This window comes from Ranitomeya imitator, chromosome 10 (genome assembly GCF_032444005.1).
Source record: "Ranitomeya imitator isolate aRanImi1 chromosome 10, aRanImi1.pri, whole genome shotgun sequence".
Lineage (NCBI taxonomy): Eukaryota > Metazoa > Chordata > Amphibia > Anura > Dendrobatidae > Ranitomeya > Ranitomeya imitator.
In genome coordinates this window covers 120818913-120845806 of record NC_091291.1, presented here as the reverse complement: position 1 = coordinate 120845806, position 26894 = coordinate 120818913, and the positions used below count along the sequence as shown (strand labels likewise).

The following is a 26894-nucleotide window of genomic DNA, read 5'->3' as shown; positions in this document are numbered from 1 at the left end:
CTAACGCATACCGTTAGATCATTGGGACATTAATGGTCTTAGGAGTCTTACAGTAGACTCCTTTTGATCCGGACAGACTACTATCAGGGAAGGTCGCCCTTTTTCTCTGCAATATCCTCATCCTATCGAGTCTTCGGAGCTAGCTTCTCTGTTCTTTCAGACTTTTTTCCCTTATTACCTTCAAGGCAAGGTTGTCCTCAGGCCATCCCCGTCCCTTGTTACCAAGGTGGCATTGTATTACCACTGTTATGAGGGCATAGTTCTTCCCTCATCTCTTTCGGCACCAGTCCACAAAATGGAATGAGTTTCCCATATTCTGGATGATGTGAGTGCTCTGAGTAGGTACGTCTCGAGGAAGTCGTCCTTCCGAAGGTTGGACGCTTTATTTGGGCTTCCTGACGGTAAGAGGAAGGCTTCCTGACGTTTACAGGAAGGGTTTAGTCGTTTCATCGGCCATGTTAGCCTGGTGGATTCGTTACACCATCCAGGAGTCCTTCCGTGTTAGATGTCAGCCTAACTCCCTGTCTATCGAGGGTTCTAGGCACCAGACGTCGGCAAAGCACGCCTGCAAGCTTGCGGATTCGTCCAGTCCGCATGCATTCTTGAAGCACTATAATTCCCACACTTCCACAGATGTGAGTCTGGGCAGGCGGACTCTGCAGGCCGCTTTGGCGCACTTGTAAGTAGCGGTTACACAGGGCCTGATCTGATGTTGTCCCCACCCAGGGACTGCTTTGGGATGTCCCACGGTCTGTGTCCCCAAATGAGGCGAAGGAGAAATAGGGATTTTTGCGTACTCACCGTAAAATCCTTTTCTCCGAGCCATTCATTGGGGGACACAGCTCCCACCCTGTTATTAGCTTATGCTCATTTTATAATCTGACATGCTATACTCTCGTATATAATATGACATGCTATATGCTCATGTGTTGTTATTGATCTCCTACTGCTTTTGCACCGAACTGGTTAGCTGGGAGCCAGCAGGAGGGTGTGTACTGCAGGGGAGGAGCTAACTTTCTTTGTATCAATTGGTGTCAGCCTCCTAGTGGCAGCACCATACACCCACGGTCTGTGTCCCCCAATGATTGGCTCGGAGAAAAGGATTTTACGGTGAGTACACAAAAATCCCTATTTTAGGATTTTATAATATATTACTTTCCCCGTTTCTTTTCTTCTGTCTTAGGATATTACAAAGGTAATGTCCCCTGAATGTCTGCTAAGACCGGATGCGATATTAAATCACAGGTAAGAATAAAACACAACTGTCATTTAAAGTGGAATGGGCTGTGGGGAAAGCGCACACAATAAGGTAACTACATTTGTAGGGAATCTGTCTGCAGGTTTTTGCCATGAAATCTGAATACAACTGGAGACAGAGGCTGAAGCACAGAATTCAGGGATGTGTCACTTGTCAAAGTTAGTGCCATTATTTGCTAACTGTGAAGGATTTATCACTAAGAAATTAACATCACTAAACTAGCCGGCAACGCCCCCTGTGATAAGCAGCTCACTCTTTATGGAGTTTGCACATACAGTTCCTGATGTGGGCGGGGTTAGCTGTGATGTGGGTGGGGGTTAGTTGTGATGAGGCGGGGCTAGCTTTTTCAGCTCTGCTTCATTCTAAATCTAGAATCTCTGTGTGAGAACGCCTGCACCCAATAAACTAAGTGATACTAAGTTGGATTCAGCTTCTGTTTGCCTACATTATGCTCCTCTCAGATGAGGTAGCTAAAACCTTGCTGACAGATTCCCTTTTTTTAGGAGGAAGAAAAAGATGGTAAAGTCATTTCTCACATAGAGGATCGGGGGGTGCCCCTGTTAAACGATCCACCTGCTGTTCTCTTGTGGCTGGGGATAGTCACCAGGTAAATGTCCAATAAAGGAATAAAAAACACTTTAAATTAGGCTACGCTGGTTGGAGAAGGTTACTTGCTGCAATAGAAAGAATAGCTCCTCTCCTGCAGTATACACCCTCCTGCTGGCTCCAAGTGAACCAGTTCTTGCTTAGTGTCTGTAGGAGGCACTTGGGTCTGGTTCAGACCCCAACGTTTTTTTTTTCTAGCAACGCACCCTATAATCGCATAAAATGTGATGGGGAGGTTTGAATATCCCTTTTTCCAATGTTTTGTACTATACTTAGATGCAGAACTATATTTTAGGTCTATTGTCGATAACTCTTGCAAAAAGCCAGATACAATCCAATTAGACTGAGGTAGAAAAACCATGAGGAATTAATTTCCTGCTTGCCTTATTACTTTTAGCAAGAAATATGGTCACATAAGGCATGTTCTCGAAATATGGAGGTATGACCCTGCCCTAAATAAGCATTGGAAAACCAATGTAAATGTCATAGAGAGGGTTGGGCATACATAGAAGTTCTAATTGCCCCCTCCGCCCATAAAGAAAAAAATATATATACTCCGCGGGATCACAGGAGGCAATATCACACAGCTTTGCGGTCCTTACAAAGTAATTTTTATCCGATTGAAGCCCTTAGATTGCCTTCTCATTGTATCATACCCCCACAGTGAATTCCTCCACACAAACACACACACACACACACACGATATGATGACCCTACTGTACACCCCTCCCCCGGCAAAGTCTGGTCACCCCAACACAGTATAATGCCCCAACTGTGACCCCCACACAGCCCTTCTAACAGTATAATGGTTTCCATACAGTTTAATGGCCCCCACAAACCTCCACACAGTACGATGTCCCCTCCACAACCCTTCACACTATATAATGGCCCCCACTAGCCCTCTAAAGAGAATAATGGTCCCTACAGTTTGATGGACCCTACGTAAACATTCACATTTGGTACACAGACTCCGATACAGATACCATAATCACTAGATAATCCTGGTGAAACCACCCAGGACTTGGGATAATACCCTGTGGCGCTTCCTAGTACATAATAACCATAGAAATTGAAGCATACCAACTCGCAAACTTTTAGATTAAAAAATATATAATTTTATTAACAATAGAATCTATAAAACAGTAGTCCAAAAGTATTATCAACAAGATATAACATCCAGAGCTATTTGAATAGAAGGTATCGGTGCACCCAGTATACAGTGTTACTCCATGGAAATAGAACTAGGGCATAAATAGCAGAGTAAGTCAATATAAACAACCACTATATCATACTAAAGTGCCAGCGCAGAACCAATATAGGGATGATGACATTACGCTACTATTGCAAAGGTTAAGAGGGAACTATCTCCATAGTCCAGTGACCCCTCGGTCTAGCAGATTTAAAGGGGACAAAAAGTCCCATCAGATGTCCTTACCCATATTTATATCCATTAGTGTAAACACGCGCCCCTACGCGCGTTTCGCCCACAGCTTCCTCGGGGGGGGCCCGCATGCTAGACCTTATATTCAAATAGTTCTGGATGTTATATCTTGTTGATCATACTTTTGGACTACTGTTTTATAGATTCTATTGTTAATAAAATGATATATTTTTTCATCTAAAAGTTTGTGAGTTGGTGTGCTTCAATTTCTATGGTTATTTTGTAAACATTCACATTGTATATTCTGAGACATCAGAGCTCAGAAACAGAGGGGGAATGATGGAGGACTGTCAAACGGCCCCCTCTTCCACCATTGCTTTTAACTGTATTGGGCATTACAATGAGTTGTGCTGATTGACAGCACGCGGGATAATAGGCCATAAACCAGGTCAGCTATCCGCAACAAGCTGTCGTCCCAACCGTGATAGCTCAATAATATACGCAACTAGTTTAGAGGGCATATATAACGCCATCTGTATCATGCTTGAGCTCCGCCATTAGATTTGTCTAATGATTCACATTCTCTTTACAGTTCCATGAAAATTGAACCGGCCGCTTCCCCTGTGATGTCAAAAGTAATGGATGCTACAGAGCTTGAACAATCCCCAGAAATCCCAATGACCCTGTCACTATCACACTCGGACACATTGGAAGTTGGATATCTCAATGTGGCTTCCCCTGGTGTCCTCATTACTTCCCTGCAATCATCGGTGACTCCAGAGCCTCGCACTGACAATGTATGAAAAAAATAAAACGGCAACCATTGCATTAGGTTTTGGTCTTTGATGAATACTCTTTAGCCCTATACTGACCGATGGTTCACTCTCTATAGTGATGGCAGACATAGCAATTTGCACCTGGCGGACATTATTCTGCTGGATTTAGGTGCCTTTCCTCTCAGAGTATTAATCCTCATGCTGCTACGTGTACAGTGACATTGCACAGACGTGAGAACAGCAGTGACCCAATGAGGCTGCACATGTTTGTATTTTTATATTAGTTTAATAAAAAGTTGTTGTTGGTTTTTTTTTTTAATCTATCCGTAAATCGTGATTCCTTCTTTGCTTCTAAATGAACAACCAAAAATATATGGTTTTATTCTAATATCCAATATCTAATTCACATAAAGACATAAATGTTGAACGGAGATAAAAATCAGCAACTTCAGATCACCGCTAAAATCAAATTAAAAATATGTAAATCGCAGGCAGACTTAATTTGGATGAATTTCAACACGGTAGCTCATAATGTGATCCAGTAGTGTGTGGTCCGCACATGCCTGACAATGTCTGAGCCTGAGGCGTGAGCCTGATGAGATGGTGGATGGTGTCGTGAGGGTTCTCCTCCCAGACGTGGATCAGGGCCTCAGTCGCTCCTGGACAGTCTGTAGTGCTACTTGGCATCGTAATACAGAAAACACGGCACTCTTGTGGTGATTCGTTGTAGGTGCTCAAGTAGGGTGTCCAGACCGTCGTAACCACTCTATGTCCAAAACTTGGCACTCAAGAAGTAGCGGAAAAAAAAAGCAAAGTTCCATTTAAGGCATCCAGACAGTATGATGTTATGTTAAACGTTTTCGGTCCGTAAAAGGACCTTCATCAGAACAAACTGTTTCAGTAGTTGAGAAGATTTAATTGCGCCCTGTATGACCATATTATAAAGGCGAAGGATTAGATGCCTTGGATGTGACACGTACTGTATGTAGGTCCCATGTAGGTAGATACAGCGTGTCTGTGGCTTGCGACAACCGTCACTATGGATTTACGCCGGATGCCGGAGGGGTAGATGCTGGGACAGCGCGTCTGTGGTGTGCGACTCAGACTCACGGCGCACACCCACATCGACTGAGTCGAATGCCACAGACGCACTGTCCCGGCATCTACCCCTCCGGCATCCAGCGCATACTCATAAAATAAATCTTGCCAGACCAGACTAGGTGATTTTCTGGATTTGTTTTCTCATTTTGACTCTCATAGTTGTGGTCTACCTATGATGTCAATTACAGGCCTCTCTCATCTTTTTAAGTGGGAGAACTTGCACAATTGGTGGCTGACTAAATACTTTTTTCCCCACTGTACGTATGGCGGCTTTAGTCAAACACTTGTTTGTCTGACAAATACAGCCTAATTCAGACGGCTGTATTATCAGTCCAGCAAACTGATCCTATGATGAACAAGTATTATGTCTAACAAATTAAACATTACAAAATTTCCATTAATAAATCACCAGAACAACTGTCAGTACATGACTACATCACCCGAACCGCTGTCAAACAAGATTTCAGTGATGTAGATTACATGACAGGCGACCTCATGAATGTTGCCTGTAATGTAATCTTCATTGTGGAAATATTGTTTTACTCTCCACGAAGCACTTTTCTCCTTCACCTCATTGGGGGACACAGACCATAGGGTGTATGCTGCTGCCACTACGAGGCTGACACTAAGTGATACAAGAAAGTTCTCTCCTCCCCTGCAGTATACACCCTCCTGCTGGCTCTCAGCTCCTCCCCTGCAGTATACACCATCCTGCTGGCTCTCAGCTCCTCCCCTGCAGTATACACCATCCTGCTGGCTCTCGGCTTCTCCCCTGCAGTATACACCCTCCTGCTGGCTCTCGGCTCCTCCCCTGCAGTATACACCCTCCTGCTGGCTCTCAGCTCCTCCCCTGCAGTATACACCTCCTGCTGGCTCTCAGCTCCTCCCCTGCAGTATACACCTCCTGCTGGCTCTCAGCTCCTCCCCTGCAGTATACACCCTCCTGCCAGCTCTCAGCTCCTCCCCTGCAGTATACACCCTCCTGCTGGCTCAGCTCCTCCCTTGCAGTATACACCCTCCTGCTGGCTCTCAGCTCCTCCCCTGCAGTATACACCTCCTGCTGGCTCAGCTCCTCCCTTGCAGTATACACCCTCCTGCTGGCTCTCAGCTCCTCCCCTGCAGTATACACCTCCTGCTGGCTCAGCTCCTCCCCTGCAGTATACACCCTTCTGCTGGCTCTCAGCTCCTCCCCTGCAGTATACACCTCCTGCTGGCTCTCGGCTCCTCCCCTGCAGTATATACCCTCCTGCTGGCTCTCAGCTCCTCCCCTGCAGTATACACCTCCTGCTGGCTCAGCTCCTCCCCTGCAGCATACACTCTCCTGCCGGCTCTCGGCTCCTCCCCTGCAGTATACACCCTCCTGCTGGCTCTCAGCTCCTCCCCTGCAGTATACACCTCCTGCTGGCTCTCGGCTCCTCCCCTGCGGTATACACCTCCTGCTGGCTCTCGGCTCCTCCCCTGCAGTATATACCCTCCTGCTGGCTCTCGGCTCCTCCCCTGCAGTATACACCTCCTGCTGGCTCTCGGCTCCTCCCCTGCAGTATATACCCTCCTGCTGGCTCTCGGCTCCTCCCCTGCAGTATACACCCTCCTGCTGGCTATCAGCTCCTCCCCTGCAGTATACACCCTCCTGCTGGCTCTCAGCTCCTCCCCTGCAGTATACACCCTCCTGCTGGCTCTCAGCTCCTCCCCTGCAGTATACACCTCCTGCTGGCTCTCAGCTCCTCCCCTGCAGTATACACCCTCCTGCTGGCTCTCAGCTCCTCCCCTGCAGCATACACCCTCCTGCTGCTCTCAGCTCCTCCCCTGCAGTATATACCTCCTGCTGGCTCTCAGCTCCTCCCCTGCAGTATACACCCTCCTGCTGGCTCTCAGCTCCTCCCCTGCAGTATACACCTCCTGCTGGCTCTCAGCTCCTCCCCTGCAGTATACACCCTCCTGCTGCTCTCAGCTCCTCCCCTGCAGTATTCACCCTCCTGCTGGCTCTCAGCTCCTCCCCTGCAGTATACACCCTCCTGCTGGCTCTCAGCTCCTCCCCTGCAGTATACACCCTCCTGCTGGCTCTCAGCTCCTCCCCTGCAGTATACACCTGCTGGCTCTCAGCTCCTCCCCTGCAGTATACACCCTCCTGCTGGCTCTCAGCTCCTCCCCTGCAGTGTACACCCTCCTGCTGGCTCTCAGCTCCTCCCCTGCAGTGTACACCCTCCTGCTGGCTCTCAGCTCCTCCCCTGCAGTATACACCCTCCTGCTGGCTCTCAGCTCCTCCCCTGCAGTATACACCCTCCTGCTGGCTCTCAGCTCCTCCCCTGCAGTATACACCCTCCTGCTGCTCTCAGCTCCTCCCCTGCAGTATACACCTCCTGCTGGCTCTCAGCTCCTCCCCTGCAGTATACACCCTCCTGCTGGCTCTCAGCTCCTCCCCTGCAGTATACACGTCCTGCTGGCTCTCAGCTCCTCCCCTGCAGTATACACCCTCCTGCTGCTCTCAGCTCCTCCCCTGCAGTATTCACCCTCCTGCTGGCTCTCAGCTCCTCCCCTGCAGTATACACCTCCTGCTGGCTCTCAGCTCCTCCCCTGCAGTATACACTCTCCTGCTGGCTCTCAGCTCCTCCCCTGCAGTATACACCCTCCTGCTGCTCTCAGCTCCTCCCCTGCAGTATACACCTCCTGCTGGCTCTCAGCTCCTCCCCTGCAGTATACACCCTCCTGCTGGCTCTCAACTCCTCCCCTGCAGTATACACCCTCCTGCTGACTCTCAGCTCCTCCCCTGCAGTATACACCCTCCTGCTGACTCTCAGCTCCTCCCCTACAGTATACACCCTCCTGCTGGCTCTCAGCTCCTCCCCTGCAGTATACACCTCCTGCTGGCTCTCAGCTCCTCCCCTGCAGTATACACCCTCCTGCTGGCTCTCAGCTCCTCCCCTTCTGTATACACCCTCCTGCTGGCTCTCAGCTCCTCCCCTGCAGTGTACACCCTCCTGCTGGCTCTCAGCTCCTCCCCTGCAGTATACACCCTCCTGCTGGCTCTCAGCTCCTCCCCTGCAGTGTACACCCTCCTGCTGCCTCTCAGCTCCTCCCCTGCAGTATACACCCTCCTGCTGGCTCTCAGCTCCTCCCCTGCAGTGTACACCCTCCTGCTGGCTCTCAGCTCCTCCCCTGCAGTATACACGTCCTGCTGGCTCTCAGCTCCTCCCCTGCAGTATACACCCTCCTGCTGCTCTCAGCTCCTCCCCTGCAGTATTCACCCTCCTGCTGGCTCTCAGCTCCTCCCCTGCAGTATACACCTCCTGCTGGCTCTCAGCTCCTCCCCTGCAGTATACACTCTCCTGCTGGCTCTCAGCTCCTCCCCTGCAGTATACACCCTCCTGCTGGCTCTCAACTCCTCCCCTGCATTATACACCCTCCTGCTGGCTCTCAGCTCCTCCCCTACAGTATACACCCTCCTGCTGGCTCTCAGCTCCTCCCCTGCAGTATACACCTCCTGCTGGCTCTCAGCTCCTCCCCTGCAGTATACACCCTCCTGCTGGCTCTCAGCTCCTCCCCTTCTGTATACACCCTCCTGCTGGCTCTCAGCTCCTCCCCTGCAGTGTACACCCTCCTGCTGGCTCTCAGCTCCTCCCCTGCAGTATACACCCTCCTGCTGGCTCTCAGCTCCTCCCCTGCAGTGTACACCCTCCTGCTGCCTCTCAGCTCCTCCCCTGCAGTATTCACCCTCCTGCTGGCTCTCAGCTCCTCCCCTGCAGTATACACCCTCCTGCTGGCTCTCAGCTCCTCCCCTGCAGTATACACCCTCCTGCTGGCTCTCAGCTCCTCCCCTGCAGTATACACCCTCCTGCTGGCTCTCAGCTCCTCCCCTGCAGTGTACACCTCCTGCTGGCTCTCAGCTCCTCCCTGCAGTATACACCTCCTGCTGGCTCTCAGCTCCTCCCCTGCAGTATACACCCTCCTGCTGGCTCTCAGCTCCTCCCTGCAGTATACACCTCCTGCTGGCTCTCAGCTCCTCCCCTGCAGTATACACCCTCCTGCTGGCTCTCAGCTCCTCCCCTGCAGTATACACCTCCTGCTGGCTCTCAGCTCCTTCCCTGCAGTATACACCCTCCTGCTGCTCTCAGCTCCTCCCCTGCAGTATACACCCTCCTGCTGGCTCTCAGCTCCTCCCCTGCAGTATATACCCTCCTGCTGGCTCTCAGCTCCTCCCCTGCAGTATACACCCTCCTGCTGGCTCTCAGCTCCTCCCCTGCAGTATACACCCTCCTGCTGGCACTCAGCTCGTCCCCTACAGTATTCACCCTCCTGCTGGCTCTCAGCTCCTCCCCTGCAGTATACACCCTCCTGCTGGCTCTCAGCTCCTCCACTGCAGTATACACCCTCCTGCTGGCTCTCAGCTCCTCCCCTGCAGTATACACCCTCCTGCTGGCTCTCAGCTCCTCCCCTGCAGTATACACCTGCTGGCTCTCAGCTCCTCCCCTGCAGTATACACCCTCCTGCTGGCTCTCAGCTCCTCCCCTGCAGTATACACCTCCTGCTGGCTCTCAGCTCCTCCCCTGCAGTATACACCCTCCTGCTGGCTCTCAGCTCCTCCCCTGCAGTATACACCCTCCTGCTGGCTCTCAGCTCCTCCCCTGCAGTGTACACCCTCCTGCTGGCTCTCAGCTCCTCCCCTGCAGTGTACACCCTCCTGCTGGCTCTCAGCTCCTCCCCTGCAGTATACACCCTCCTGCTGGCTCTCAGCTCCTCCCCTGCAGTATACACCCTCCTGCTGCTCTCAGCTCCTCCCCTGCAGTATACACCTCCTGCTGGCTCTCAGCTCCTCCCCTGCAGTATACACCCTCCTGCTGGCTCTCAGCTCCTCCCCTGCAGTATACACCTCCTGCTGGCTCTCAGCTCCTCCCCTGCAGTATACACCCTCCTGCTGCTCTCAGCTCCTCCCCTGCAGTATTCACCCTCCTGCTGGCTCTCAGCTCCTCCCCTGCAGTATACACCTCCTGCTGGCTCTCAGCTCCTCCCCTGCAGTATACACCCTCCTGCTCGCTCTCAGCTCCTCCCCTGCAGTATACACCCTCCTGCTGGCTCTCAGCTCCTCCCCTGCAGTGTACACCTCCTGCTGCTCTCAGCTCCTCCCCTGCAGTATTCACCCTCCTGCTGGCTCTCAGCTCCTCCCCTGCAGTATACACCTCCTGCTGGCTCTCAGCTCCTCCCCTGCAGTATACACCCTCCTGCTGGCTCTCAGCTCCTCCCTGCAGTATACACCTCCTGCTGGCTCTCAGCTCCTCCCCTGCAGTATACACCCTCCTGCTGGCTCTCAGCTCCTCCCCTGCAGTATACACCTCCTGCTGGCTCTCAGCTCCTCCCCTGCAGTATACACCCTCCTGCTGCTCTCAGCTCCTCCCCTGCAGTATTCACCCTCCTGCTGGCTCTCAGCTCCTCCCCTGCAGTATACACCCTCCTGCTGGCTCTCAGCTCCTCCCCTGCAGTATACACCCTCCTGCTGGCTCTCAGCTCCTCCCCTGCAGTATACACCCTCCTGCTGGCTCTCGGCTCCTCCCCTGCAGTATACACCTGCTGGCTCTCAGCTCCTCCCCTGCAGTGTACACCCTCCTGCTGGCTCTCAGCTCCTCCCCTGCAGTATTCACCCTCCTGCTGGCTCTCAGCTCCTCCCCTGCAGTATACACCCTCCTGCTGGCTCTCAGCTCCTCCCCTGCAGTATACACCCTCCTGCCGGCTCTCAGCTCCTCCCCTGCAGTATACACCTCCTGCCGGCTCTCAGCTCCTCCCTGCAGTATACACCTCCTGCCGGCTCTCAGCTCCTCCCCTGCAGTATACACCCTCCTGCTGGCTCTCAGCTCCTCCCCTGCAGTGTACACCTCCTGCTGGCTCTCAGCTCCTCCCTGCAGTATACACCTCCTGCTGGCTCTCAGCTCCTCCCCTGCAGTATACACCCTCCTGCTGGCTCTCGGCTCCTCCCCTGCAGTATACACCCTCCTGCTGGCTCTCGGCTCCTCCCCTGCAGTATACACCCTCCTGCTGGCTCTCGGCTCCTCCCCTGCAGTATACACCCTCCTGCTGGCTCTCGGCTCCTCCCCTGCAGTATACACCCTCCTGCTGGCTCTCGGCTCCTCCCCTGCAGTATACACCCTCCTGCTGGCTCTCGGCTCCTCCCCTGCAGTATACACCCTCCTGCTGGCTCTCGGCTCCTCCCCTGCAGTATACACCCTCCTGCTGGCTCTCGGCTCCTCCCCTGCAGTATACACCCTCCTGCTGGCTCTCGGCTCCTCCCCTGCAGTATACACCCTCCTGCTGGCTCTCGGCTCCTCCCCTGCAGTATACACCCTCCTGCTGGCTCTCGGCTCCTCCCCTGCAGTATACACCCTCCTGCTGGCTCTCAGCTAACCAGTTCTTGCTTAGTGTCTGTAGGAGGCACATGGGTCTGGTTCAGACCCCAACGTTCTTATTTTACTTTTCTGAAAATTTTTATTTTTTAATTAATGAAGTGATGGGGGTGACAGATCCTTTCAAGGTTCCGACCTCCCCTGAACCATCAACAGGCGAGCACGGCGAGTATACCTCCCTGTATCATCTCTTGCGACGTGGGAAGCCATGCCTGAGCTCACTTCAGGGGCAACGGTTTCTTCGAGTCCCGATCTCCCCATACCAGCAGCAGCTGACCACATGGAGTGTCGCCTCCATGTATCCTCTCCTGGAGCCAGGCCTAATGCCGGACAACTGGCCCTGTTCACCCGGGGGCTGAACTCCGTGGACGTACAGAGGCCCCTCTCTATGGCGTCCGAGCAGCCCCCTCTGTCCAACCACTGTGAAGGCGGATGGCACAAGGAGGCGGATGGTTCCTCTCCACCTCCCTAACAAAGGCATGGTGGATTGAGGTTTATCCCTCTATCCCTCCTCCGTCCACGCTGCAATACCCGACCTGCAGTCATCCACGGCGGCTTCATGCCGGGACACACAGCGATGGTGAGTGGATCCAGTCGGCGGTGGGCCTCTGCAGCAAGATATCCACATGCTGACAGGTAGCCTCAGCTTCCCTGTGGCCCACCTCCCTGAGGTAACGCTCCGGCCGGCTGCAAAAATTTAGCTCCCGGCTTCGGCCGATGTGTAGGCCGCATCCCGGAAGCCGCGCCCACACTATAGCACGCTAAGGCGGCTCCGCCCACCTTTTCCGATGCTTCTTCCCTGGCACGGGAGCAATCGCTTCCCTCAGCAACACTGGTATTGCTCACACCGGCTGCAGAAATTTAGGCCCCGGCTTGGGCCTATTCATGGAAGTCACGAGGCCCGGCCCCCCAAATTGGCGCCTCTCGCTCTCTGCGAGACTTTACCACCGCTGCAACTCCGGTGGCCATCTTGGTCCACCCTGCCGACACACACACACACACACAGGGGCGATGGTTTTACATTAAAGGGGCACAACGACTCTGCAACCGGGTAAGGAAGTACTTAACATGACCACTCTTACCTGGTCTTAAAGGCACATGACCAGTATTACCTGGTCTTAAAGGCACATGACCAGTATTACCTGGTCTTAAAGATGCATGACCAGTATTACCTGGTCTTAAAGGCACATGACGAGAATTCCCTGGTCTTAAAGGCGCATGGCCAGTATTACCTGGTCTTAAAGGCACAAACCCAATCTTATCCAGAGAAGATCCTTTCTCCCAGTTATTAGTGACTACCGATTCCAGTCCTCTCCTCCTGATCATTGTTCTGGGGATCTGAACGGTACAGCTAGTTCTACAGCAGGTCCACTGCCTTCTGGTGGGTCACCCCATCCGATTCAATCGGACAATCCCACGTCTGTGCCATACGTCAATCATCTAGCAGGTACCCACGGTCAGGCGTCATGGCTGAGGTACCTCACATTCTCTGTAGGGCCACGATCTATCTGATGGATCTGTACTACTAACTAGATGTCAGGAAGCAGAAGACAGAACTGCAGCACCGGCCACGTCCTGCTGAATGCAGCTCTGCATCATGGCTGAGTGATCTCCCCTGGAAGCACGAGTTCAGGTCACAGTCTCCCCTGGAGGCGTGCGTTCAGGTTAAATATATATATATATATATATATATATATATATAATATACATATACACAGGCTCTGGAGCTTAGCGGAGGCCCAGAAGATAAGATCCACTTGGCCTATTTGAGAAAGCCAATACAATTAAAGACCCGTGATAGTTGGGGGGTCCTTTGGCGATTTTAATTATTAATTGACCTGATACAAATTATCGCTCCTGACTCCCATTACACAACTTTCCTTATCTCTTCGACAAACAAAAGTTTTGGGTGACTGAATTTTGACCTCCAGATCCTTTCTTCCCACATGGACGGTTTACAGACCATACACAATAGACAGTTGGCCGAAATCGATGGGTTTGGCCCATTTTTATCTAATGTGTATGGGGGTCAGCCAAATATTTCTTTCCAGCTGATAACAGGGAACATTAGATTGCATTCAATCACACATCAAATGTCTCGATATTTCCTTGTGTTTTTGATTTTCTATTATTTGCTTTGTCCTTATGGCACTTTATTATAAAAGCCAAAAGGCATAATACTCTATTAAAGCTCAAAAAGTCAAAGTATAAAGTGCATGATGTGACCTAGAAATAAACTTATTGTAGCAGTCCACAGCGAGTTTTGTTAGTCCCGTTTCCGGTTAGTCATGTTTCTGGGACCGTTGGTTCCATTCTCAGTGGGTACGACCTTGTGTAGCCTTTTGTGCTGTATAAGACTGGTACTGTGACTGAAGCCCTTCCCGCACTCCGCACAGGCGTACGGCTTCTCGCCCGTGTGTGTTCTGTAATGTCTCACCAGGTTGGAGCTATTGGTGAAGCTCTTATCGCAGTAGCAACAAGAATACGGCTTCTCGCCCGTGTGTATCCGCTGGTGCTTCATATACGTGGCGTACTGGACAAAGCCCTTATCACATATACAGCATCTGTAGGGGGTCTCCCCTGTGTGTATTTTCTGGTGGACCTTCAGATTCCAGTTGTCCCTGAAGCTTTTCCCGCATTCGTTGCACTGGTACGGTCTGATCCCGCTGTGCGTTTTCATGTGGACGTTCAGCATGGCCGGGGTCTTAAAACACTTCCCACATAGGCGACACCTGAATGGTCTTTCTATTTCATGCGGCGGGGGTGCTGGGGGGACATGTCGGATTCTCGATGGGTCATTGTTACTAGTGGTCTGCAAGAAGGGCGGCTTTGGAGGATAAAACGTTTCTTTCTTCACAATTGCAAGGGCACTTTGGGAACAGTTCACATCTTTGCAGATTTCCGACTGCTTGCAATTTGGTGCACGAAGACCCCCAGAGTTCGCTCTTCTTAGGACAATGGATAGCAGGCTTTCCTCCCCTTTGCTGGCTTGGCCGTCATCATGAAACATTGGATTCTCATCTGGTGCTTGGTGGCTTTTTGGAGCATTGATCTTGGTTTTTGTCATATCCTGGGGTGGAGGTGACTTTTTCCAATCAGGGGTGAACGCTTCCTCAGTTTTTATTTCTGTAACATTTCTATCTGTAGAGCGAGAGACAAGGGAGGAAAGACCATGTTTAATTTATTCTTTGGCCCGCCTGCACCATTACACCCTGGAGCTAAAGACCATGTTCCCATTTAGAAACAATTATATTTATTGCTCCAGTGAATCTAAAGTTAGAAATTAAAGCGACTTTTGGAAATAGTATTGGATTAAAAATACCCCACCGTGTTGTGTCTACAGCTCTGACACGGAACAATGCGTCTCCACGGTAACGGACTACAAACATTCACTTACTTCGGACAAACCTCGGGCAAACAGAAGTAGTGAGGGCAGCCACAGATGGGCTGCAGGGCTCATGTGGCATAATGTCACGCGAGCCCGAGGACATGCGGTGCAGACTTTGCTGGATCACTGCCGATATGGGAGGTTGTTTTCGTTTGAAAACAGGGTCTAACTTTAAAAAAGCGATTATGCAGATAGTGGACAACCTGTTCAAGTAAAAATAAGTTAGGAAAGCTTTAAATGTAGCTTTCTACCTTTACACTTGGCTTTTAAGACTTTAAGAGCTACTTCCGACACTTCATCCACCTCCTTGATCCAAATGGAAAGTTTGGGATTGAAAACAAGATGAGAGGCTACAAACAAACACAAATAGGTTCAATGCCAGCAAGACTACCCTGGTCAGGTGTCACAACCAACTGCATACATAACTTTCCTAGTAAAACTACCCCAACTTTGCATAAGGTCTCTAATAACATGGAGATTAGAGGTTCCCATTGCCCCAACCATCAACTGCAGCATCACAAACATTACACGGCCTCCATTGCAATCATTAGACCTTCCTTGCAATGCACGGATGAGTAGAGTTACACCAGGGGAAGATCTGATCTGTCTAACATATCTAGAGGGGAATCTTGAGTGGACGCCCCTATACTACAACTAATACGTATAGTTTTATGTACAATAAAATCTAAAAAATAGAAAACAGACGGGTTTCTGACATACAGTACGTACATACAGAACTCATGCAATGAGTAAGGACGTATGTCAGAAACGCGTCTGCTTTTTTTTTTTTGCCGTTTCTAGAAGAAATTTCCAACCACATTTGAGCATTTGTGTCTGGTGTCACAGCTCAGTCCCATTCACTTCAATGGAACAGAACTGAAATTCCAGGCACAACCCAGAGGACAAGTGTGGCGCTGTTTTTTTTCGGGGAAAAAAAAGCAACCATGCTTTTCTACTCCTGGACAACCTGTGAACCATACCGGGATGATAATATGTATGTTTAGTTTTGGCCCAATGTGTTATAAAAAAAATTACCTTTATTTGTCTCTGGAGTGAAATCTTCATTGCTGTGAAGATCCTTCATATCTTCTTTCAATTCTTGGACATTTTTTTCTTCTTCATTGATAGGCACATCACATATTTCAAATGGAAATTCTGCAATACAAACATTTATCATGCATTAAGATGCTTCAATGTAACTCCGACCCATCCTCATTGGGAGTCAGAATTGCCTCCGATCCTTTGAAGCAACAGCCTTTGAGCATTTTTATAAGCCTTAGGCTACGTTCACATTTGCGTTGTTGTGTGCTGCGTCAGCGACGCAACGCACAACGCATGCAAAAACGCAGCAAAACGCTGCGTTTTGTGACGCATGTGTTCATTTTTATAGCGCAAAAAAATGCAACAAGCAGCGTCCTCTGCACCCCGATGCTTGCGCCCAAAAAACGCAACACAACGCATGTCCATGCGCCCCCCATGTTAAATATAGGGGAGCATGGCTCATGCGTCATGCGTCGCCGCGGTTGCGCCCGACGCACCGCAAATGTGAACGTAGCCTTACTGATTTCAAAAGGGCTTTAATGTTCAGTGAGACTCACTGGAGAGAAGTCATTGGAAGCTGAACTTCCTCTCTAGTGTCCATCAATGAGGGTCCTGGCACCTGGACCCCCCAAAACAACATCAAATGATATTGAAGGTTATCAGACAAAAAAAAATATTTCCAGACAGTGACATCTGATGGTTTGAGCAGTGGAAACTTCTGAATATTAACAGAAACCTAAGTGATTAATGAAAACACTGAAGGGTCAGATGCCGCCTCTTGGCTACGTCCTGTCCTTTACATCATCCTCTGCAGAGCTTTCTGTAGCAGGCAGTGACAATGATGGCATACCCAACTCTGATTTAAGAGACGCATCTTCTCCGTCCTTCTCATCATGCTTGATTCGGAATATGATATCTGGGCTCAGGCCCGAAGCCCCTGGTAAATCTTCAAGAGAGGAGAGATTTGCGAATTAAAATATTTATTGCGCTGTTTATCCCAAATAAGTGGCGATATAATAAGATTTCTGCCGCTAAATTAAGCAAACCTCCTCTACGTTGGGACTGCAAAACAGATATGATTGTGTTAGACTGGATTGCCTAAAATCTCTAGTCTGCATTTCATGCAACTGCGATATTGCATTAATAAAAAAAAAAAATCAATGGTAAACACAAGTCTTTTTCCAATTTAAATAACATTGTGTTGCACTTTGGACGTAATGCAAAATTGCAGAAAAATGCATTGCGTTGCAGCAAATAAGGTGGGGATCAAAGTAAAAGGTGATCACATTTTAGCTGGTCTGAAAGTCACCATGCACATTAGACTAAAGTTGGCTGAACCTGCCAATATCAATGGTTATAGCCTACAGTCTAATGTGTATGGAAGCCCCCAATTCTTCAGCCCCATAGAGCAGAGGTGTCAAACTGCATTCCTCGAGGGCCGCAAACAGGTCATGTTTTCAGGATTTCCTTGTATTGCACAAGGTGCTGGAATCATTCTGTGCAAGTGATTAAATTATCACCTGTGCAATACAAGGAAATCCTGAAAATATGACCTGTTTGCGGCCCTCGAGGAATGCAGTTTGACACCTCTGCCGTAGAGAATGTCGGGAGAGAGAATGATCCTGCATGTCCGATTTCAGACTATGGATCCTTTTGATTTCCATGAGAAAAGGCGCCCCCAAAAGGGTCCGACAGCGGCTCCTGTGTATGGCGCGGTCGGGAGAGACGGCCGTCAGCCGACATCTAATCTAGTCTGATATGTATGGGGGTCCGATCAATACATCTCTTCCAATGCACTTACATCGAGGGACATTTTCTTTCGGATTTCCGCTATCGGCACGCAATCCTTCATCGCATTTAATGTTAAATAAAATGTCCGAGCTCCGCACTGAGGCCCCTGATGATATGACAAGACACAAAACGAGGCTTAATATTTAGCAAATTGCAACGAATGTGTTCATTATATAAACATAGTAAAAATGCAAATTCATCCGCTTTTTGACCCGTTTCCTTGCACTTTAGATTTGTAGCACCAGTGAACGGGCGGAGAAGGGGGTCCCTCTGGTTGTACCCTAACAATCAGGGTAAAATATACAAATACGGTCTATTAGTTCTAGCCATGCTCACATACACAATGGTAATAGGAGCAAACATATAATTGCGTTTATGGAAAAGAGTAAGGGAATCTGTGCTCACCCGAGAGCAAAACTAAAATAGACTGGTTTACTGCCTGGGAATGCAAAGCGTTCCTATCTACTGATAGCAAAAGAAAACGTCTTGAAAATGGTGAGAAATTGAAAAATATGCCCTCCGTATTTGGGTCATATGGTTTATAGAAGTCATGTAGTTCATATTCATACTGCCTTCATGTATTCATCACAAAGGCCGCAGAATACGCGAATTAACGAATTGCCAAAAATGGAGCAAAATGTGACAAAATGGCACGTTATAAGATATTTGGCAGAGCTATCTGGGAATGGCAGACATGGCCAATACAAGGAGAGATGAATTCTTACCTGAAGAAGGAAAACTAATGCCTTTGCGGTCGTCCTTCTGGCTGCTGACGTAAGGCTCGCGATCGCATCTTATCCTACAGAGCACGTCGGGATGGAGAATGGTGTAACCTGTGAATGAGAGGAGACGGGGAGATCGCTCTCCACAGAAACATCCGAGGAGGTGCACGAAAAGTGTGTCCTTCTGGAACGGATGTGATGCTAATATTACAGGACCCCTTTAAAAAAGTAGTCTGAGCAGATCCGACCTCCTATGGTGCTGAACAGATGATCACTACCCTTTGCAAAAAGATGATTTTGCAGGGCGTCTGTTGAACATTTTCCCCTAGGCTCCTAATAGGACAAGGCTCGACTTTACGAGACAACCCCTTTAAACGATCTCTGTATTTTCTGGAAGCTTGATCTTATATGATAGATAAAGTGATTAATAAAGACTCTGAAAATCACTTTATTTAAAAAATAACGTTGTCTTATCCTCTAAAAATTGGAGATGACAAAATGGATTATAGTGGGTCTTTGTCTCGGCTCCTTCTCTCCCGTCTGTAACACTACATACAGGAATAACAGACAGATGGACTTTAATTTCGGGGCAGACAAGCCACTGCGCAGCGGTAGTAACATAGTAACATAGTTAGTAAGGCCGAAAAAAGACATTTGTCCATCCAGTTCAGCCTATATTCCATCATAATAAATACCCAGATCTACGTCCTTCTACAGAACCTAATAATTGTATTGGTAGGAGCAATTCCTGCTCGGAACGGAGGTAAAGAGAAAAAAGTCCACAGCTCCTATAGTGCTGGCAGAATGCTGATGAGCACAAAGTGCCTACTCAAAAAAAAAGGAGGCTGCGAAGTTACACGAAAACACGACTATATGGACCGTTCCTGGACATATTAGACTGGCATGAGCACCAAGAGCAGTTTTAATTTGGGAAATGATGTGGGTAACGCCTCATCTTTCGGAAACCTTGGGTAAAAAAAATATCTGCAAGAACATATCTGCTGCATGTGACCCCATACAAGAAATGTGGTTGCCCCCTGTCAGGGATCTACACGTCCATGGCTTCTGAATCCAGGATTATTCTGGAATCAGTAGGAGCTTCGTACTGAGAAGGGAATAAAATGAGAAGTTATACAATATCAATTATTCAGGTGCTCAAGATTTCTACTGGTTGTGCAGCGATATGGGCAGGACACCGCTCTGATAGCGGGACTATAACGTGGCCAGAACCTTCACGTGACCACGGCAGACTATCAGACTAGATGAAGGAATAGATCATATATAAAGCGCCATGGAATAAATGGCGCTACAAAAATGAATAATAATAATAATAATATGAGGGAGGACAAATCCTGGTCACGTCCGCTCACAACTACCTAAAGACAGTAAAGCTGCGTGAATGTCCCTCATCACATTGCCGTACAGTTCCTTCTGCCAGGGGTCTAACTGGCTCCATTCCTCTTCTGAGAAGTACACCGCCACCTCCTTAAAACGCACGGTCGTCTGAAATTATAGGGAAGAGATAAAAAGCATAAAAGATATAACTAACTGCCCAGCTGAGGATTTCTTTTTAGGAGTTTTTGGTAGATAAACTGAGCGAAAACTCTCAAAATCCTCCTTAAATGCTTGGAGCACTCGCTCCAAAAACTCACGAAAAAAGAATCAGTGTATACATAGCCATAGATTTCTAGGATATATATATATATATATATATATAAATATATATATATATATATGTATATATATGTGTATATGTGTATATCCTAGAAATCTATATATAGATAGATAAATATATATATTTGATTAAAATCGAGCCAAAATTCTCATTAATTAAGTCCAGAGAGGAGTGCAATGAGATAGAACAAAGTGTACCAACCACCGAACCGGGAGCCCAAACAGCGGTGGAAAAATTCATCACCTCCTGGGCCTAAAAAATAATAATAAAAAAAACTATGTTATTTTATGATATATATATATTTTTTTATTAAATGTCTTATAATAAACTTCTGCCTGAACTACACCTGGCCTTACACATGGATTTCACAAATGCATCCTTGGTTTCTTAAGATCCAATATATACCTTTGCAATTTTATCACTCTCAGGTTTGTACTTGTAAGGCCACGTTCACACGTGCAGTATTTGGTCAGTATTTTACATCAGTATTTGTCAATTTCTGTTTTGTAAATGTTTTTTTTTTTTTATTGTGCTTCTGCAACAAAAAAAGCACATAAAAACATATAAAGAATTGTGGAAAATAGGGTCGGGTTTTATGTGCAAAAACGCGGCAGATTTCAGCTTAGAAATCTGCATATATGCAAAGTGTGAACTCGGCCAAAGGTGGCCCGGAGGGGGCAGCTGATCCTAGGGTTTCTACATTGCCAATCTCCCTGGTTATTGGGCAGACAACATTATTGCCCCCATACACATTATACTAATGTCAGTCGCACCTACCACTATCGACAGGGTCATCTGACAGTCTAATGTGTACGGGGGCGATGACGATCATGCAGATCCGATTTTGGACAGCTGACTGTATTGTTGTCCCAAAGATAAGCCGCCGGCCGACATGTCACCACTGGCTTTCTCAAAGAGAACACAGGAGAGCTCGACCCAACGAGCGGCCAAAGCATCGTTCAGGTGACAGCCATCTATGGTGTACCGGGGTGGGGGGGCCTATGGGGTCATGTGGCAAAAAATTTGGCTGATCACAAGACCCGCGTAAGGGCGGCATCTTATATAAAGATACCATTTTGGAGAAACGCATTAACCTTTTAAAATATGATATCAAATTGTAAGAAACTGCATTTCCTGGAATCCCTGGACCAGTGCAGTAGATAAGGCGTACCATGCATCTGCTTGGGATTTCCCCGCCTTCCACCATTACAGCCATTTTGCTTTGGTCCAGATTCTGCATTTTAGAAAAACATAATCACTCAGTGAATATATACAGATATAGATACGTGCCATCACCACAGACCTAAAGATGGGGACAACTTATATTAAATGGATATTATCCCATGCGACGCTGCCAATATCAGCCTCTGTATATCATGCACCGGCCCTAAGCATTGCTGTTTAAGTGGTGCGATCATGGTGCTGAGCAGTTTTGGTTTCCCATCTCTTTCTGCACAATCCTCGGTCTCACATTCCTACAATGCAATTGCAGGGTGCCAATAGGTGGCCACAGCATTCGGAGTATGCCATCTTGGTACTCCTGTGAAATCCAAATCACAGGCTGAGCTTCATCAGAGGACTGCAATACTGTGGTACACCCTCGTCACCCTGTGTTTCCTCTGTGCCCTATGACCTCCGCATATTCGGTGCCCTCTGCATCCACTGCACCCTCTGTGCATCCGCTGTACTCTGTTCTCTGCCTCTGCGCCCCATGCATCTTCTGTCCTCAGCATACTCATCGCACTCTCCCTATGCTGCGCCCCCTGTGCATCCTCCTTGCCCTTTGCGTCCCCTGTGCATCCTCCTTGCCCTCTGCGCCCCCTGTGAATCCTCCTTGCCCTCTGCGCCCCCTGTGAATCCTCCTTGCCCTCTGCGCCCCCTGTGCATTATTCTCGCCCTCTGATCTCTCTGTGCCCCTGTGCATCCTCCTTGCCCTCTGCGCCCCTGTACATTCTCCTTGCCTTTTGATCTCTCTGTGCCCCCTGTGCATCCTCCTTGCCCTCTGATCTCTCTGAACCCCCTGTGCATCCTCCTTGCCCTCTGATCTCTCTGCGCCCCTGTGCTTTCTACTCCTTGCCCTCTGATCTCTCTGCGCCCCCTGTGCATTCTCCTTGCCCTTTGATGTCTCTGTGCCCCCTGTGCATTCTTCTTGCCCTCTGATCTCCCTGTGCCCCCTGTGCATTCTTCTTGCCCTCTGATCTCCCTGCGCCCCGTGCATTCTTCTTGCCCTTTGAACTCTGTAGCCCCTGTGCATCCTCCTTGCCCTCTGTGCCCCCTCTGATTTCTGTGCCCCCTGTGCATCCTCCTTGCCCTCTGCGCCCCCTGTGCATTCTCCTTGCTCTCTGATCTCTCTGCGCCCCGTGCATCCTCCTTGCTCTCTGTGCATCCTCCTTGCCCTCTGATTTCTCTGCGCCCCCTGTGCATTCTCCTTGCTCTCTGATCTCTCTGCGCCCCGTGCATCCTCCTTGCCCTCTGATCTCTCTGCGCCCCCTGTGCATTCTCCTTGCTCTCTGATCTCTCTGCGCCCCCTGTGCATTCTCCTTGCTCTCTGATCTCTCTGCGCCCCGTGCATCCTCCTTGCCCTCTGTGCCCCCTGTGCATCCTCCTTGCCCTCTGATCTCTCTGCGCCCCCTGTGCATTCTCCTTGCCCTCTGCGCCCCTGTACATTCTCCTTGCCCTTTGATCTCTCTGTGCCCCCTGTGCATCCTCCTTGCCCTCTGATCTCTCTGAACCCCCTGTGCATCCTCCTTGCCCTCTGATCTCTCTGCGCTCCTGTGCTTTCTACTCCTTGCCCTCTGATCTCTCTGCGCCCCCTGTGCATTCTCCTTGCCCTTTGATGTCTCTGTGCCCCCTGTGCATTCTTCTTGCCCTCTGATCTCCCTGTGCCCCCTGTGCATTCTTCTTGCCCTCTGATCTCCCTGCGCCCCGTGCATTCTTCTTGCCCTCTGATCTCTCTGTGCCCCATGCATCCTCCTTGCCCTCTGCGCCCCCTGTGCATCCTCCTTGCCCTCTGCGCCCCCTGTGCATTCTTCTCGCCTTCTGATCTCTCTGTGCCCCCTGTGCATCCTCCTTGCCCTCTGATCTCTCTGCACCCCCTGTGCATTCTCCTTGCCCTCTGTGCCCCCTGTGCATTCTTCTCGCCCTCTGATCTCTCTGTGCCCCCTGTGTATCCTCCTTGCCCTCTGCGCCCCCTGTACATTCTCCTTGCCCTTTGATCTCTCTGTGCCCCCTGTGCATCCTCCTTGCCCTCTGATCTCTCTGAACCCCCTGTGCATCCTCCTTGCCCTCTGATCTCTCTGCGCCCCTGTGCTTTCTACTCCTTGCCCTCTGATCTCTCTGCGCCCCCTGTGCATTCTCCTTGCCCTTTGATGTCTCTGTGCCCCCTGTGCATTCTTCTTGCCCTCTGATCTCCCTGTGCCCCCTGTGCATTCTTCTTGCCCTCTGATCTCCCTGCGCCCCGTGCATTCTTCTTGCCCTTTGAACTCTGTAGCCCCTGTGCATCCTCCTTGCCCTCTGTGCCCCCTCTGATTTCTGTGCCCCCTGTGCATCCTCCTTGCCCTCTGCGCCCCCTGTGCATTCTCCTTGCTCTCTGATCTCTCTGCGCCCCGTGCATCCTCCTTGCTCTCTGTGCATCCTCCTTGCCCTCTGATCTCTCTGCGCCCCCTGTGCATTCTCCTTGCTCTCTGATCTCTCTGCGCCCCCTGTGCATTCTCCTTGCTCTCTGATCTCTCTGCGCCCCGTGCATCCTCCTTGCCCTCTGTGCCCCCTGTGCATCCTCCTTGCCCTCTGATCTCTCTGCGCCCCCTGTGCATTCTCCTTGCCCTCTGCGCCCCTGTACATTCTCCTTGCCCTTTGATCTCTCTGTGCCCCCTGTGCATCCTCCTTGCCCTCTGATCTCTCTGAACCCCCTGTGCATCCTCCTTGCCCTCTGATCTCTCTGCGCCCCTGTGCTTTCTACTCCTTGCCCTCTGATCTCTCTGCGCCCCCTGTGCATTCTCCTTGCCCTTTGATGTCTCTGTGCCCCCTGTGCATTCTTCTTGCCCTCTGATCTCCCTGTGCCCCCTGTGCATTCTTCTTGCCCTCTGATCTCCCTGCGCCCCGTGCATTCTTCTTGCCCTCTGATCTCTCTGTGCCCCATGCATCCTCCTTGCCCTCTGCGCCCCCTGTGCATCCTCCTTGCCCTCTGCGCCCCCTGTGCATTCTTCTCGCCTTCTGATCTCTCTGTGCCCCCTGTGCATCCTCCTTGCCCTCTGATCTCTCTGCACCCCCTGTGCATTCTCCTTGCCCTCTGTGCCCCCTGTGCATTCTTCTCGCCCTCTGATCTCTCTGTGCCCCCTGTGTATCCTCCTTGCCCTCTGCGCCCCCTGTACATTCTCCTTGCCCTTTGATCTCTCTGTGCCCCCTGTGCATCCTCCTTGCCCTCTGATCTCTCTGAACCCCCTGTGCATCCTCCTTGCCCTCTGATCTCTCTGCGCCCCTGTGCTTTCTACTCCTTGCCCTCTGATCTCTCTGCGCCCCCTGTGCATTCTCCTTGCCCTTTGATGTCTCTGTGCCCCCTGTGCATTCTTCTTGCCCTCTGATCTCCCTGTGCCCCCTGTGCATTCTTCTTGCCCTCTGATCTCCCTGCACCCCGTGCATTCTTCTTGCCCTTTGAACTCTGTAGCCCCTGTGCATCCTCCTTGCCCTCTGTGCCCCCTCTGATTTCTGTGCCCCCTGTGCATCCTCCTTGCCCTCTGCGCCCCCTGTGCATTCTCCTTGCTCTCTGATCTCTCTGCGCCCCGTGCATCCTCCTTGCTCTCTGTGCATCCTCCTTGCCCTCTGATCTCTCTGCGCCCCCTGTGCATTCTCCTTGCTCTCTGATCTCTCTGCGCCCCCTGTGCATTCTCCTTGCTCTCTGATCTCTCTGCGCCCCGTGCATCCTCCTTGCCCTCTGTGCCCCCTGTGCATCCTCCTTGCCCTCTGATCTCTCTGCGCCCCCTGTGCATTCTCCTTGCCCTCTGCGCCCCTGTACATTCTCCTTGCCCTTTGATCTCTCTGTGCCCCCTGTGCATCCTCCTTGCCCTCTGATCTCTCTGAACCCCCTGTGCATCCTCCTTGCCCTCTGATCTCTCTGCGCCCCTGTGCTTTCTACTCCTTGCCCTCTGATCTCTCTGCGCCCCCTGTGCATTCTCCTTGCCCTTTGATGTCTCTGTGCCCCCTGTGCATTCTTCTTGCCCTCTGATCTCCCTGTGCCCCCTGTGCATTCTTCTTGCCCTCTGATCTCCCTGCGCCCCGTGCATTCTTCTTGCCCTCTGATCTCTCTGTGCCCCATGCATCCTCCTTGCCCTCTGCGCCCCCTGTGCATTCTTCTCGCCTTCTGATCTCTCTGTGCCCCCTGTGCATCCTCCTTGCCCTCTGATCTCTCTGCGCCCCCTGTGCATTCTCCTTGCCCTCTGTGCCCCCTGTGCATTCTTCTCGCCCTCTGATCTCTCTGTGCCCCCTGTGTATCCTCCTTGCCCTCTGCGCCCCCTGTGCATTCTCCTTGCCCTTTGATCTCTCTGCGCCCCCTGTGCATTCTCCTTGCCCTTTGATCTCTCTGCGCCCCCTGTGCATTCTCCTTGCCCTTTGATCTATCTGCGCCCTGTGCATTCTCCTTGCCCTCTGATCTCTCTGTGTCCCCTGTGCATCCTCCTTGCCCTCTGCGCCCCCTCTGATTTCTGTGCCCCCTGTGCATCCTCCTTGCCCTCTGCGCCCCCTGTACATTATCCTTGCCCTTTGATCTCTGTAGCCCCTGTGCATCCTCCTTGCCCTCTGTGCCCCCTGTGCATTCTCCTTGCCCTTTGATCTCTGTAGCCCCTGTGCATCCTCCTTGCCCTCTGCTCCCCCTCTGATTTCTGTGCCCCCTGTGCATCCTCCTTGCCCTCTGCGCCCCCTGTGCATTCTCCTTGCCCTCTGATCTCTCTGTGCCCCCTGTGCATTCTCCTTGCACTTTGATCTCTCTGCGCCCACTGTGCATTCTTCTTGCCCTTTGAACTCTGTAGCCCCTGTGCATTCTCCTTGCCCTCTGATTTCTGTGCCCCCTGTGCATCCTCCTTGCCCTCTGCGCCCCCTGTGCATCCTCCTTGCCCTCTGATCTCTCTGCGCCCCCTGTGCATCCTCCTTGCCCTCTGATCTCTCTGCGCCCCCTGTGCATTCTCCTTGCCCTTTGATCTCTCTGCGCCCCCTGTGCATTCTCCTTGCCCTCTGCGCCCCCTCTGATCTCTGTAGCCCCTGTGCATCCTCCTTGCCCCCTCTGATCTCTGTGTCCTTTGTGCATCCTCCTTGCCCTCTGCACCCCCTCTGATCTCTGTGTCCTTTGTGCATTCTCCTTGCCCTTTGATCTCTCTGCGCCCCCTGTGCATCCTCCTTGCCCTTTGATCTCTCTGCGCCCCCTGTGCATTCTCCTTGCCCTCTGCGCCCCCTCTGATCTCTGTAGCCCCTGTGCATCCTCCTTGCCCCCTCTGATCTCTGTGTCCTTTGTGCATCCTCCTTGCCCTCTGCACCCCCTCTGATCTCTGTGTCCTTTGTGCATTCTCCTTGCCCTTTGATCTCTCTGCGCCCCCGTGCATCCTCCTTGCCCTTTGATCTCTCTGCGCCCCCTGTGCATCCTCCTTGCCCTTTGATCTCTCTGCGCCCCCTGTGCATTCTCCTTGCCCTCTGCGCCCCCTCTGATCTCTGTAGCCCCTGTGCATCCTCCTTGCCCCCTCTGATCTCTGTGTCCTTTGTGCATCCTCCTTGCCCTCTGCGC

At 50.7% G+C, this 26894-nt stretch overlaps 2 protein-coding genes across 14 annotated transcripts in view; one reads left to right on the top strand and one right to left on the bottom strand.

The window, feature by feature from the left end:
• Positions 1 to 4349, top strand: part of CCDC30 (coiled-coil domain containing 30) — a 61260-nt gene extending 56911 nt beyond the window's left edge. For 4 of the 8 annotated variants that reach the window (XM_069742156.1, XM_069742157.1, XM_069742155.1 and 1 more), the window contains 2 exons: positions 1184 to 1245; positions 3838 to 4349. In XM_069742156.1, the coding sequence (XP_069598257.1) occupies positions 1184 to 1245; positions 3838 to 4048 (273 nt within the window). In that variant the 3' untranslated portion in view covers positions 4049 to 4349. Of the gene's footprint in view, positions 1 to 1183; positions 1246 to 1340; positions 1453 to 1761; positions 1866 to 3837 lie in introns of those variants that run through there. The other 4 variants (XR_011315522.1, XR_011315521.1, XR_011315520.1 and 1 more) reach the window with 4 other exon arrangements.
• Positions 4350 to 13310: 8961 nt separating this feature from the next.
• The window catches only part of LOC138651910 (zinc finger protein 514-like), a 35035-nt gene continuing 21451 nt past the window's right edge, over positions 13311 to 26894 (bottom strand). For 2 of the 6 annotated variants that reach the window (XM_069742512.1, XM_069742511.1), the window contains exons 3-11: positions 21300 to 21362; positions 20330 to 20380; positions 19830 to 19956; positions 18457 to 18564; positions 17742 to 17837; positions 16791 to 16886; positions 15935 to 16054; positions 15151 to 15249; positions 13321 to 14652 (exon numbers count right to left, since the gene is read on the bottom strand). In XM_069742512.1, the coding sequence (XP_069598613.1) occupies positions 13778 to 14652; positions 15151 to 15249; positions 15935 to 16054; positions 16791 to 16886; positions 17742 to 17837; positions 18457 to 18564; positions 19830 to 19956; positions 20330 to 20380; positions 21300 to 21344 (1617 nt within the window). In that variant the 5' untranslated portion in view covers positions 21345 to 21362 and the 3' untranslated portion in view covers positions 13321 to 13777. Of the gene's footprint in view, positions 14653 to 15150; positions 15250 to 15934; positions 16055 to 16790; positions 16887 to 17741; positions 17838 to 18456; positions 18565 to 19829; positions 19957 to 20329; positions 20381 to 21299; positions 21363 to 26894 lie in introns of all 6 variants that reach the window. The other 4 variants (XM_069742510.1, XM_069742514.1, XM_069742513.1 and 1 more) reach the window with 4 other exon arrangements.